Raw genomic sequence first — 13,721 nt, forward strand, 5'->3', positions numbered from 1 at the left:
CCCTGTTTGTGGGATCAAATCAAATGTTTGCTTTGAAATCCTCACGTTTGGGATGCATCCAAGGGAGGGCTACTGAACTGAGCAGCCTCCAGAGGAGCATCTGGGTGGTTTTACTTTGGTCTGTTTTCAGCACGTGGTGGTATTGGGCATGGATAAATCAGTATTTATCCCTTGTGGTGTAAGCACTGCTGAAACACAATGTGCACATGAAAACGTAAGGGCAAAAGCTGCTGCCACAAAGAAGCAGCTGAGCTTTGCAACCTGCAGACTGTTGTGTCAGCCTGCTTGGTGTCCCACCAGCCTGTGCCTGTCTGTGTGGTCTCCTGAGCAGACCCAGTGTGTCAGATGTGACTGGAGGAGAAGCTGTCCTTCCCCATGTGATGCTGGTTCCTTCTTTCTCCTCCCAGCATGTGATGTGGGGCATAAGAAAGGTCTCTGGCCTAGAAATACCCAGCTCTTTTTTTCTGCCCCTCCAGTTCTTACAGGCATTAATCCCACAAAACCACATCTTTCTTTCCTAAAAGAAACATTTATTTCTGTGTTCCTTTGTAGGCGTAACCTGACGAAGCTATCCCTGATATTCAGCCACATGCTGGCAGAACTCAAAGGTATTTTCCCAAGTGGCCTTTTCCAAGGAGACACATTCCGGATCACCAAAGCTGATGCTGCAGAATTTTGGAGGAAAGCATTTGGGGAGAAGTAAGTTTCTGGCTGTGCTTAACATCAGAGCTGTGACCACACGTTGTGCACAATGTATTATGTATATACAATGTGTATTTTTAAGGTTGATCAATGGGAATGAATGATGGGAGAGACCTGTTAGGTCATTTTGGTACACAGTCTCAGGGTGGGGTACAGAGTTGTTCCTACACAATATTTTCCAGTTCTTGGTCCTGTGTTATTTTAGATGTGTTAAGTGATGGTCCTTCCTGCTTTCCCTAGCAGGCTGTTGGACTGTCATAAGGTTTCTCTGGATTATTCAGCTTAAATTTTCCTCTCCTTAACTTAGTTCTTTAACTTCTAAGTGAGCTCCACAAACAATGCAGAATAGCCTTTCTTCTTCCAAAGCTTGCTGTGCCCCCAATATTAGCTGTCCTCGAGCTAAGCCATCATATTAAATACTTTCATCTTCCCTCCAATTAGTCTTTCCAGTCACTTAGACACCTTTCTTCTGCATCCTCTGAACTTTCCTCAGTTCGCATGATGGCTTTGATAAGACAGAATGAAGGAGAAAGTGAAGCACAACGTGTATTTAGGTGTAAACAGTTGAAATGTCAGCTTTAATTTTTGTGTCTAATGAAATGCTATGGAAATGAACCTCAGAGGTGTCCGCAGCAGTGTGTAGGGATTAAAGCTAATGGAATTAGGCACGGCTTTTAAGTGAGGTACTTCACATAAAGGGTTTAATTAGTAGCTGTCAGAACAGAAAGCTGTAATGTATTTACTCACGTATTCGGTTGTCTGAAGCTGGACACATTCTTTTCATGTTTCTATTCCACTTGATATTTCAAGGAAGGAATATATTCCTTTCAACAGGAGCCTGTGTTTGGGTTGCTGATTATCTTCCTTCTCCTGTTAATGCCTGTTCAGAGAATTGCTTGCAGCCTTTTTTTTGGGGTTTTTTAACTGTCTGCACCTCTACTTACTGTTAACTCCTTCTCTGCCAGCTAGAAAGACATCAAACTCTTACCAAATGACAGTGTACAGCCCATGTTATATATGAGCACTGACGTGACAGGGCAGCAGAAAAAGAGAAAGGAGAAAGCAGAGATGGATTTCAGATGCCAGAGTTTTGTATTTGCAGGGAAATTTGGCTAAAACATGCTTGGCTGTTGATTTCCTTCAGGACCAAGAAGTCTTTTTGCTCATACAACACAATTAAACCACTTGTGGCCATTTTTGATTTTCCCTCTTCCATTCTTATGACCTGTCCACTCCACAGGTAGGATGGATAAGGTGGTAAGGCATGTGATTGCAGTCTTTGGACGCATCCAGTCACAGATGACTTGTTTTCCCCCAGGACCATTGTTCCTTGGAAGAGCTTCCGCCAAGCCCTTCACGAAGTGCATCCCATCAGTTCAGGGCTGGAAGCCATGGCCTTGAAATCAACGATCGACTTGACGTGCAATGACTACATTTCAGTATTTGAGTTTGATATCTTCACACGACTCTTTCAGGTAAGTGTAAATCACTTGAAATCTGTCTCAGTGCTTCAGCTTATCTCCAAAGATAAACCAGATTTTGCATGCTGAAGTGGTATTTATATTGCAAAGGATTTCTTGCCCCTCATCCCCTGACCAGTTCTTAACTACACTCGTTAGTTAAATCACATAAGAGCATTTGATATATTTGGTTGAAGAAGAAAAAGTTTTCTAAGTTTAGATTGTAACCAAATGTAAGGCACGTTTTGTATCCTCCCATGAATCAGTTTTTCCCCTTTCGAAGGTCATTTTTAGACCAAAGTTCTGACACAGCTTCAGGAAACGTGAAGCTGAGTTTATCAGTTCATCTTTCCTTGTATCCATTTCTTTTCTTGTCAGATTTATTTTCCGTAGGGGAACGTTCAGGGTGGATCATAGCATGGAAATTTAGGTTTCCTAGCTTTTGAACTGACACATCCAGGATGTTGCAGACACGTTCTGTGCTCTGTGTGCAAGAAGTATTTGTGTGGTTGAAGGGATATTAATAGCAAGTAATACTCTAACCCATGGTCTTTAATAGTGCTGGGCTCTGAAACACAGCTTTTGATGGTGCAAATGGGTATTTACAGGAACAAACACTGACTTCTTTGGCTCTGGCTTGCCTTTTCCCATGTGATAGGATGGCTTGTAATTAAGAAACATCTAGAGGAAATATTCCCATGTTTGGTGTTGCAGTGTATCTGATCTCATTCCTCACTTTCCAGCTATGCTACATAAAAGAGAGAGTTCTTTGGGAGAGACAGCGTTTGGGGCAAGTCGAATAGTTTGGGAATATTGGATGAGATTTAGACGTCCCAGCACTTCTCAGAATGGAAAGCTTTCAAACCATCGCTTTTTGGGGGGAAAACCTAACATGTATGTGCTGGTTCATTGATTCAGATCTTGGACTAGGCAGTAGTCCATGCCACACCCAAATGAGGTTAGGTAGTTCGAGTCACAAGCAGCTTACACACAGTGAAACCATGACAGAGGAGGGAGGTCACGTTCCTGAGGCCATAAGGAAGTCAGGGATGGGATCAGGCTGGTCGTGGTTTCTGCATAATCTTCCCAAGTTCCCATCTCTGTCCCCGTCTGAGGAATGAGTCATTTTCTCTAAAGAAGAAATACCAATTGGTAGTTTTTCATGGGCTTTTTGTGATGTCAGTGACCTCTCCCTCATTTATAAAGGGGTTCTGATGAAGGTCCTTCTCAGCTAATGCTTTTATTGCTGACCAGAGAAAATCCAACACAGAGGTGCTGCAGGAGTCTGTAGGCTTTTGGTCATCTGTGGGATTTATGGTGGGATAAGAAACCTATTGTTCTAAGCAAAGCACCGAGCCCTTTGATTAAGGAGTACTGTATGTCTTGATGCCTTTTAGGTTAATATATTACTTTGTTGTTTCTCTAGCCATGGTCCTCTTTGCTCAGGAACTGGAATAGCCTAGCAGTGACTCATCCTGGTTATATGGCATTCCTAACGTATGATGAGGTGAAAGCCCGGCTTCAGAAATTCATTCACAAACCTGGCAGGTTAGTGCTCGGCCTTTCTGGTAGCTATTGCTAACAATCCATGTCAGGGCTTACCTGCACAAGGTTCATAGCAGCTGACTCGGGGGTGAGCAGGACACAGAGATCTGTGGACATGAGTAAATGTGGCGCAGTGCAGCAGAGCTGACAGATCTCTCTTTATGGAGATGAAGGGTCAAGTGCTCCCTTCTGGAGGCTGTTAGCATGTTTTTAGTTGAGTGCAGGTTTTAAAAATGGAAACCTCGTGTAGTTTGATTTATTTATTTATTTTCTGAAATTAATTTGAAACAAATGATTATGAGGATGCCAAAGTTTCTTGCTGTGGATCCTGTGTTTAATTTCACATAGAGACCATTGCTTGGATGCTTTTCTTACTTTGTATCAGATTGCAAAGTTCTCCTTTGATCTGCCTGGGAGTAAAGTGAGGAAAGCTGGTATAAATCATATGGTCATTCCTACTAGTTTTTATTTGCTGTCTTGAGATAGGCAAAGGCCTGCTTGGCATCTCACACTTTCTGCCTGTTTCAGTCCAAACTGAAGCTCTTTTTCCTTTGTGTTTTCAGTTACATTTTTAGGTTGAGTTGCACCCGACTTGGTCAGTGGGCCATTGGATACGTCACTGCAGATGGGAACATTCTTCAGACAATCCCTCACAACAAACCTCTTTTTCAAGCATTGATTGACGGCTTCAGGGAAGGCTTGTAAGTAACTTTCGCTGTTCTCTATTGGGAGTTTGTTTTATACCTTCTTAATCCTGCTGCCACAAAGTCAGCTGAATGGTGAAGTGCACCTGCTGGGTGATGACATGTTATCCCTCCTTGGGAGACACGGCGTTTTGCATAGGTCGAGCAATCACTGTTGACATCACTCAGCTCCTTCTGAACATCTCTCAGCTCTTCCTTTTTTATTTCAACCTTGATTCAGGAAAACACTTCCAGCAAGTGAATTGATGTCAGTGAAAAAATTTGTATGCTTTGGCACTTGAGAGTACTCAGACAGCTATCGTTTGTACAGGGAGCTGTATTGCCCTTTGCAAGAGCAGACAATAAGTGTGTGTCAGTGTTTTCCTCATCATAGACTCTTCTGCAACTGGCTCCTTAATTTGTGCTTAACTGATACTATGAGCTCGGTTTTCTCACTCTGGATAATTACAATTTCACTGTGGAATGATTTAAGAAGAGTATAATTGCTCCCAGGAAGGAAAACAAGCTTCTTTCTGCAGTAAAGAATGGCATGTTTGTTTTCTGTCTGATAAGGAAGTTCTTGCAAAACTTCTTTTGAATTCACACTACCTTGAATTCCCACCCCTTTGTTCTCACCCTCATTCCTCCTTTCCTCCCCCACCCTGAAAAGAAACCTTATGTGTATGTGTGTATATGTACATATAGAGTGAGATATTGTTTTTCTTCAACTGCTTACAGTTATTTATTTCCCGATGGCCGGAATCAGAACCCTGACTTGACTGGCTTGTGTGAGCCCACACCTCAGGACCACATTAAAGTTACGCAGGTGAGTGAATTGCTTTCATGCTCAGTATCCTAAAGGTTTGCTTTTCAGGCTGCTCTGTTTTATCTTGTAGGAGCTGCAGAACTCTTTAAAAGGTAGGGCTGGGCAGAGAGATTGTAAAGCTTTCTGCTCACAGACTTTAAATTACTTCTTTAGTATGTTCTGCAACAGATGGATCCTTCTGTGCTATCCAACATACCTGCACCCTCAAGCCCTGCATTCCCAGGCTGTTCTTAACACACCTGAATGAAAATCTGGGAAAACCCAAAGTCCTCTTTCTTCAGAGCAATCTGTTTCTTTTGTGCCTGTTTTGTGTTGGATTTCTTGTAGCTACGATAAATCCTGCACATTGTTTTACAATGTCAACAACGTCTGTCCATCTTTTCTCCAAGGAACAATACGAATTGTACTGTGAGATGGGCTCCACCTTCCAGCTGTGTAAAATATGCGCTGAAAACGACAAGGATGTGAAGATTGAGCCATGTGGCCATCTGATGTGCACGTCCTGTCTCACTGCATGGCAGGTGAGGTGTTGCCTCTTGTTTGTCTCCCTGAGTGCAACTAATTGCTTTACAACAGAAACACAGTGTGTCCTCCTGTTCTGTTTCCTTCAGGTATGAAGATGAGGGGACATATGCTCCTAGTTCAGAAACATCAGTGCTAGCTTTCCCTGCTAGCAGGGAGAAGCTGCTCAGATGCTCTATCTCAATATATAGCCAAGACGTGCAATGCTCTATCTCAGTATAGAGCCAAGAAGTGCAAAGACTTGCTAAAAAGTTGTTTTTGTACTCCCCATTTCTAGCACAGTTTGCATTTCTCTCTTCCTCTCTGTACCTGCCAAAAAGCAGGCTTCAACCTGCCTGTGTATTAACCATGCATTTAATTTCTGCATCTTAATGGTGGTTGTAACAGATCTCTCCTCTGCCCTGAAGGAATCAGAAGGCCAGGGTTGTCCTTTTTGCCGCTGTGAAATCAAAGGCACGGAGCCAATTGTTGTAGATCCATTCGACCCCAGAGGAGGAGGAGGATTGTCACGGCAAGGTGCAGAAGGAACTCCCTCACCCAACTATGATGACGATGACGATGACAGAGCTGATGATTCCCTCTTCATGATGAAGGAACTCGCTGGTACCAAAGTAAGGTCGCCTCCGTGTGCTTGAATTCCCTCATATCAGCAAAAGTTGGTCCATTTGGTGCAGTGATCACTGCAACCAACCAGACACAGTCTTCCCAAGGTCATGATGACTAACAGGTTAGAGGGCAGGGTGTTTTGCTGAGTAGGACAGTTTGACTCTCATCTTTTTACGTGGTGTCTGATAAAACTGTATAATAAAGGTCTGATAGCTCTCTGCCATTAGTGCGCCTTCCTTCCAGGATATGTGTGCAGGGCAAGGATGCTTTATGGTTCTCTCACCATTCTTTTCTCAATGCGTATTGCTGCTCTTGCACATCTGCAGTTTGGAAGCATTGTTTTGCTTCACTGGAAGGTGGTTTTAAACTTGGCTCATTTTCCATAGTTGAATCCATTAAAAGAAGCTGCTTTTCCTGCTCTACACTGTTAACCTATGGTCAGATTTCTCTTTAGCCTCTACCCTGTGAGATCCTGTAAACTGTATTCCTGGGGATTGTTTTTGTATACATAGGTTGGGGAAGCAAAGCACAGTTTCCTTGATGTGACATCCTGTTGCGGTTTGCAGCAGGCTAGTATTCCATATTTGTTAGCATTAGTGAGTTCAAACATGTCTAAAGATTCTCAGGGTTACCAAGCACTAACCTTGCTCACAAAACAAACAGAGGAGAAGAGGCACTGTTCCGTTAGGTAAAAAAAAAAGCAGCTTTCTGGGGACAAAAGTGGATGTTTTGGTGCACACTAATGATTGCTGCAACAGCCATGACACTGTAGTTGAGGCAACTTGCACAGCAGCGCCTGCAGCGATAAGGAGGTTTTGCAGCAGATCGTGCCCTCTTGTGTTGAAAAGCAAGCAAGCTTGCTGCTGCTGCTCAGGGCTCAGTGAGCAGCAAAACAGCTTGTCTTTTATTGTGCCCCTGCTAAGCTTGCATTTGTGGTTGTTTGCTGCAAGTCAAATGCTGTTGTGCTGTGAAATTACCTTAATTTACTAATGCATGGTTGTTAATATAATCATCTGTTACCAGTCGTGATGCCGAAGCCTATAAAAGTCACAGAGCTTGAAAGCCTCTCTAGAAAAGAGTTCTGCTGGGTTTTGTCATTCTTTGATTTTCCCAATCTTCTCTTTCAGGTCGAGCGTCCTCCTTCCCCGTTCTCAGTAGCTCCACAAGCCACCCTTCCTCCTGTGCCACCACGGCTGGATCTTCTGCAGCAGCGAGTGTCCAATCCACCTGGGGCTTCCAGCCCCAGCACCTCTTCAAAGGTAAAGCACACTAATTGCCTTTTCAGGTGTGATTTGGTGGGGCAGATGAGAAGGAGAGCATTCTGCTGAATGCTGTGTGTTCTCTGTGCCATCCCTAAGTGCTTACACACAAGGCTTTGTATTCTTTCTGTCAGGCCACAAGAGCTCTTCTGTTCCCCACAAGAGCTTAGTCTCTGCTGAAAGTAAATGCTTCCTTCTGGAGTCTGTTCCTGGAGAGTCTCTATTTCCTATTTAGAAAACCTGTCTTTCTTCTCACTCATCCAAACAGTTGACAGAAGGAAGATGGTCCTATCCTGAAGCGCTTGATCACTTAGGGTGAACGACCAAGTGATCATCATTGCCTTTACTGATTTTCAGCCCCAGTCACTGCTGCCTGTGGCCCTTGGAGCTGCATTTACTGACCTGTATTTTGCTCTAGCTAGCAGCTAGATGTAGAAAGGTGTCACAAGCCTGTCCCAGTTTTTCATCTCTTCCCAGACTTTTCCACTGATGGAGAAGTAAGAATGGAATGAAATGTGTGTGACTGGGTGAGACTGGCTGTTCCTGTGATAGATGAGCAGAAGGCAGCAGTGTGGTCTTGTTGACATTCGTTCATTGGCTGCTGAGATTCAGCAGCAGCTCTTCAGCTGGTTTGGGTGATCAAGTCGAAAGTCCGGACAGAAGAAAATAAGCATTTATGTGACATGCTGACTGCTGAATGACAGCTGTAAATAGGCTGCAGCTGAGGTTCTTTGAAATGATGAGTGTCCTTTGTTTGGAATCCAATCCAATACTGCCTCGAGAGTGTTTTTTCCTTCAAGAAAGATGACCCGGTGTGTTCGGTGCCCAGCTCTTGTAGCAGCATGTAGTCATACTGTGTTGTCTTCTCAAGCTTGTAGAGAAGGTGTCACTGGAGGGTTAACTTGGCATTATTGCACATCCATTGAGTTAATTTCATGTCAACAAACAACAAAAAAAATGAAAGAAAACCAGCCCTTCTGCCGCCCGCCCCCAATTTTTTTCTGTTTTATAGCTGAACTACCTTTGCTAAGCAATGTTTTCACATTCCTCTGCCTTCCAGGCTGCTCCTGGTACCCTTCACAAAGACAAGCCTCTGCCCATCCCACCCACGCTCCGAGATCTCCCTCCGCCGCCGCCTCCGGATAGACCGCATTCCATTGGAGCCGATGCTCGACCTCAGAGGCGGCCCCTGCCCTGCACACCAGCAGACTGTCCTACAAGGGACAAACCACCCCCTGTGCCCTCCAACCGTCAGGGGGATCCCTGGCCCTCCAGGCCGATTCCAAAAGCCCCATCTGTAGCTCACAGCCCCGGTGACCACTGGCCTGGGAGAGAACTGTCAAACAGGCACTCGCTTCCTTTCTCCTTGCCCTCTCAGATGGATTCCAGGCCTGAAAGCCATCGGCTTGGGAGCACGCTCAGCCTGGACAACCCAGTGGTGAGTGGATCTAGTGGAGGTGAAGGCAGATTGTGGGGAACTGAGTCATGCCCTTGTCTCATATGCATCAGAACAGGGCGTTCCTGTGCCAAGGGAGAGGCGGAAAGGAGCTGGTGATTGCCAGGCAAGGGAGAACAGTCAGAGGACTTCTTAGGGATGTGCTTTCCTGCCTCTCGGGAGCAGGGCTGAAATCTCAGCCTGCCATGCACAGTTACCTTTCAGCAGTCCTGAGCCTTGGTGTCACAAACCCTGTCCACATTTGGATTTTGAAACACCGAGGCTGTTTTGCATTGGTATGCTGAAAAAGTGTAATTCACACATGTCAGATTTCAATCGTGTAAAACCTGCACACAGCAGCAATGATTAACAGAGTAAAATCTGAGTTACGTTTGGGTCTGTTACTGTTAATAATGTCATGGTATGTAACTTGGTGGTCCAACATACTGCCCTCTAAGAGAAACCTGAGGCAGTTTGGCTTCCTTTGATTCAATTTGCTTACTTTTTCCTTTTAAAATCTCCATCTTTCTTGAAAAATAGAAACAGAAACGAGTACATTTTTTAGCCAGATTGTCTAAGAAATTGACACCAGTGCAGCTGTCATTCTGTTGCACTTGATTGAACTACTTGATCTTGGAGGTCTTTTCCAACCTCGGTGATTCTGTGGTCTGTGATTCTGTCACTGTTTGTATATATGCTTCTCTACATCCTTTTGCTCTTTTCCCTTATTAACAGTTTGGCCTTTGGGTCAATTTCAGCTGAGTATGACAAAGTCATTGGAGTCTCAAAGATAAGAGTTCCTTTGGTTCTTGTGTAAACAGGCAGTTGGCTGGAGGAGAAAAACTCTTCTTGTGCTTCCCAGGAAGGGAAAACTAACACAGAACTGCTGAATTTCTAAAGTGTCAGCGAATGTTTTTGGATAAATGAAGGTGTTTCATTCCCCAGGAGGGCATGTTGGGTGGCTGGCTGACAGCTTCACAACTGCGTTGGTAGACCTGGCATTTCTAATTCCTGGGTTGGCATTTTTCCTTTCAGAACTTGAACACTGGTCCACCAGCAACCTCAGAATGTGAGCATCCCAAAATTAAACCCTCCTCGTCTGCCAATGCTATCTACTCCTTAGCTGCCAGGTATGCTGTTTGCTTGCAAGTTACAGAAAGGTAATTGTAGGTCTCTGTGTGCTGGTGGCAGAGGGAGAGTCTGACATAACTCTGTCCAGTCTTAGTTTCATTCTGTGATGATGGATTCTTCAAAACACACAAGCAAGAGAAAGGAGATGAAATCAGCATCCAGAGGTTTGGGGCTGAGTGCTCACCTTTGGCTGTGGCAGTAGGAAAGAGGCTACAGTTGCCACTAGCTCTCTCATAAATTTCCTTCTGAGTTGGCCTTTATAAATGCACGTTGCAAAGCAGGTGATGTATGATGTGCTGTCAACTGCTTTTTGCATAATGACCTTGTGTCAGTGAGACTTTGCAGCTGGGCTGCAGAGAATACCAAAAAGCCAGATTATTTCTCTAGACAGTGTTAATGGAACGTGACTGCTTGTTCCTTCAGCTCTGCCTTTGAAAGGACACGTTGATATTAATTAGATCTAGTGTAAATGTTTATTTTTTCCTGGTGTTTATATCCTGTTTATTCTGCTTTCAGACCACTGCCCGTACCAAAACTGCCTCCTGGGGAACAGTCTGAAAGCGACGAAGACACTGAATACATGTCACCCTCCTCTCTGCCAGTGGTGCCTCCAGGTCCTGCTGTACAAAAACCAGAGATCAAAATGCCTTTGGAAATGACTCAGAGTTTGCGGTGAGATTCTGTTTGCACGTGCTGTGCTTCCTCCTCTCTGCTCTGGGGAAGCGTATTTGTTTAGTAGGGTGGAGGTTTTGCCTTCTCCGTTAGCTGCATTTCCCTGGTGACACTCAGCAGAGTGAACTAGAAATGAAATGTGGCTGCTGCTCACTTGCAGAATGTGTGTTCTCTCCCTCAGAGTTCTGGAGTGTGACCGGCAGGCGGATGGCTGCATGTATGAAGCAATGTACAACATTCACTCCCAAGCAGTGCCCTCTGCTTTTGAGACCGTCAACGCTTCTGGTGAGTGGGTGTGCTAAGAAAAAAACCCCACCAAAACCAAACAGCTGAGAAACCAGGATGCAATAGATTGACCCCAGTACCAGCTGCAATAACATTTAGCTTCTTGTGCTGAATGTTACTTGCTTTTCCTATTAAAATAGCCGTGATGTATATGGAAGCATTTGTATCTGTGCACTGCAGATTGCGTGTGGGGATGCTGGGGAGAAGCATAGCTGGAATGTACTGTAAAATTATCCAGCAGTCGTTGAACAGAATTGCTGTTTTGAAGACTTTGTTTTCTGGGCTTAGCTGCTGTAGGCAGCTGCAGCAGTTGTCAGCCCACATATATGGTAAATATTTTTCATCCCATACTACCTTCTGGAAAGAGCTTCCATTGAATATGGGTTCTTGGCAGCAGAGCTTTAGTTCTGTGTCCTGTCAGTGTTTGTGGACACGGGAACAGAGTCTGCCTTGAGAGCCAGAGTCTCTGTTTGGCCCCAGAGCTCAGACTGCGCCTCTTGTTCCAGATGAAGGGGATCTGGCAGCAGCCACTGCCAGCAACGGCCCTGAGGAGTCAGAAAATGAAGAGGACGGCTATGATATCCCCAAACCACCACTACCAGTTGCTATTGCTCGTCGCACACTGTCTGATATCTCCAATGCCACACCTGCCTTCAGCCGAATGTCTTTGGAAAATGACCCAGTAACAGGTTTGAGAACAGCTGTATTCTGGATGTTCTTGTACTGATGGCTTTCTGTGCTTGAAACTTCTGTCACTGACTCAAGGCTTTGTGTGCAGGCTGTAAAATCAGCTTTACGGAGCAGAATTACTCTGGTCCTTAATTGCTCAGTTTGATTTACGACTCGGAATGCTCCACCTCGCTCATTTAAATCACTGAGCTAGCAAATCATCATTAAATCACAGTTAGCAAAACCTATTCTCAGCCCGAAGGATATCCTTAAGCCACTGTCCTATAGGATTCTATTTTGTACTAGGGCATGAAGCACAACTTTAGCACTGCTGCTCACAGATGGGATGGCTGGCCTGGCTTCTGCCTGGCTCCAAGCTGGTGGTTGCCAGCAGATGGCACAAGAGGACTGCTTGATGCTTTCAGTGTCTTTGAGTGAGGACTTAGTGGCTCAGCAAGATCAGCTTTTTGTCCCCAAACTAAAACCAGGGGACATCTTGTCCTCCTGACTGTGAGACACGTTCACCAAGGGGAAACCAAAGCCTCATCTCTCCAGGAGCATTTGTGAATAATGCTTGGCTTCGTCCCTATGACTGCCCTGCAGCGCAAAAGGAAGCTTTGACACTTCCTGTTGGGGTGCTCTGGGCTTCAGCACTGCTTAACTCTGGCCATTTTCCAAGTAAGAGGAGTGAGTTTCTTGTTCCTTGAGCTTCCCGTACCCAAGGCTGCTTGTCCCAGTGAGTCTTCTATTCACCTGCTTCATTAGCTCCCTTTTTTGGAGCTTTCACTTCTTCAGCTCAGCTCAGAGTTTATTAGTTCAGATACATGTATTAGCTGTTGTCACACCTCCCTGCTCCCTGCCTTTGTCACTGTGTCTGTAGAATATGGCTGGCAGGGAGAAGAAGTGCAAAGGGAGCTCACATGCTACTCCCAGATGAACGACTGAGCTTAATCATTGACCCTTCCTTGTTTATACAGCCCTGAAATGATAGTGCTGTTGTTCTGCTTTGTAGTGGTGGGAGATCTGCTCGTGAAAAATGCTGATGTTAGTGCTGTGGGAAGCATCTGCCACTGTCTGAATTGTTGGGTATTGGCTGCTGCTGAAGCCTGGTGCTAAGCAAGCCTGACTTCTTTGGGATGCATTCTGGCAGATTGATGTTCTCATGCATTGTGATCTACAATTTAGTTTCTTAATCATTTACCAACAAAGCTGAGCTGGTAGCCGCCCTTTGAAATTGACCCACGGTGCCTGAAATTGGAACCAGCTCGAGCTGGAACAGCTATTTCAAAAGCCAGTTTGGGGGAGAGAAGCGGGTAGTCCTTTCTCTCCAATGTACAAAAAGCTTTTTATGAGTAAGAAGCTCGTACTGCGAGGATCAGGGAGATGAACTGCATTGTGGTTGGTGAGGAAGCCTCGGTGAATTTGTTTCCTTTATCTTAGTGCTTTTGGTCAGAGTCTGTTAGAAAAGCTCCACAATGACGGCTTCATCTCTGCCCACTCCTAAAGAGGGATTGTGTGGGCGTTCTTAGCCTTACAGATCTGTGTGCTCTACACAAGTTCAGCTGTTAAAGAACCTCGAGGAGTTATTCTGGAAGGCAAGTTCAGCTTTCTTTAAGGTGATGTCTATTCATCACTTGCAAAGTAGGTTTGGTGCAGTCTGTTGTGCATTCCCTGTGCCGTTTTATCACAGCAGGACTCTGTCTCACTCTAAGGCTGATGCCTGAGCTCTGCTTACGTGGATGCATACCCCCGTGGCCAAATTTTTCTTCAGTTTTAATGTAATAAATGAGCCCGATGTACCCATCAAATAATGAATCCCTGTGGCTGCTTTTGCACACAACGGGGGAAGCTGATCTGATCTGTGACGCTGCGTGGGACGATGGGCTGACTGGAGAAAGCAACACCAGCTTCGGTGCTGTGTTTAAG

General features: G+C 45.0%; 1 protein-coding gene across 1 annotated transcript in view; it reads left to right on the plus strand.

The window, feature by feature from the left end:
- The window catches only part of CBL (Cbl proto-oncogene), a 32,905-nt gene that overhangs the window by 14,513 nt on the left and 4,671 nt on the right, over positions 1-13,721 (plus strand). The window contains exons 3-15 of the mRNA XM_072354945.1: positions 553-699; positions 2,021-2,177; positions 3,589-3,710; positions 4,271-4,408; positions 5,129-5,216; positions 5,606-5,737; positions 6,146-6,349; positions 7,472-7,603; positions 8,664-9,041; positions 10,074-10,168; positions 10,686-10,841; positions 11,023-11,126; positions 11,633-11,815. Coding sequence (XP_072211046.1) covers positions 553-699; positions 2,021-2,177; positions 3,589-3,710; positions 4,271-4,408; positions 5,129-5,216; positions 5,606-5,737; positions 6,146-6,349; positions 7,472-7,603; positions 8,664-9,041; positions 10,074-10,168; positions 10,686-10,841; positions 11,023-11,126; positions 11,633-11,815 — 2,036 coding nt within the window. The remainder of the gene's footprint in view (positions 1-552; positions 700-2,020; positions 2,178-3,588; positions 3,711-4,270; positions 4,409-5,128; positions 5,217-5,605; positions 5,738-6,145; positions 6,350-7,471; positions 7,604-8,663; positions 9,042-10,073; positions 10,169-10,685; positions 10,842-11,022; positions 11,127-11,632; positions 11,816-13,721) is intronic.

Source organism: Excalfactoria chinensis, chromosome 21 (assembly GCF_039878825.1).
Source record: "Excalfactoria chinensis isolate bCotChi1 chromosome 21, bCotChi1.hap2, whole genome shotgun sequence".
Taxonomy (NCBI): domain Eukaryota; kingdom Metazoa; phylum Chordata; class Aves; order Galliformes; family Phasianidae; genus Excalfactoria; species Excalfactoria chinensis.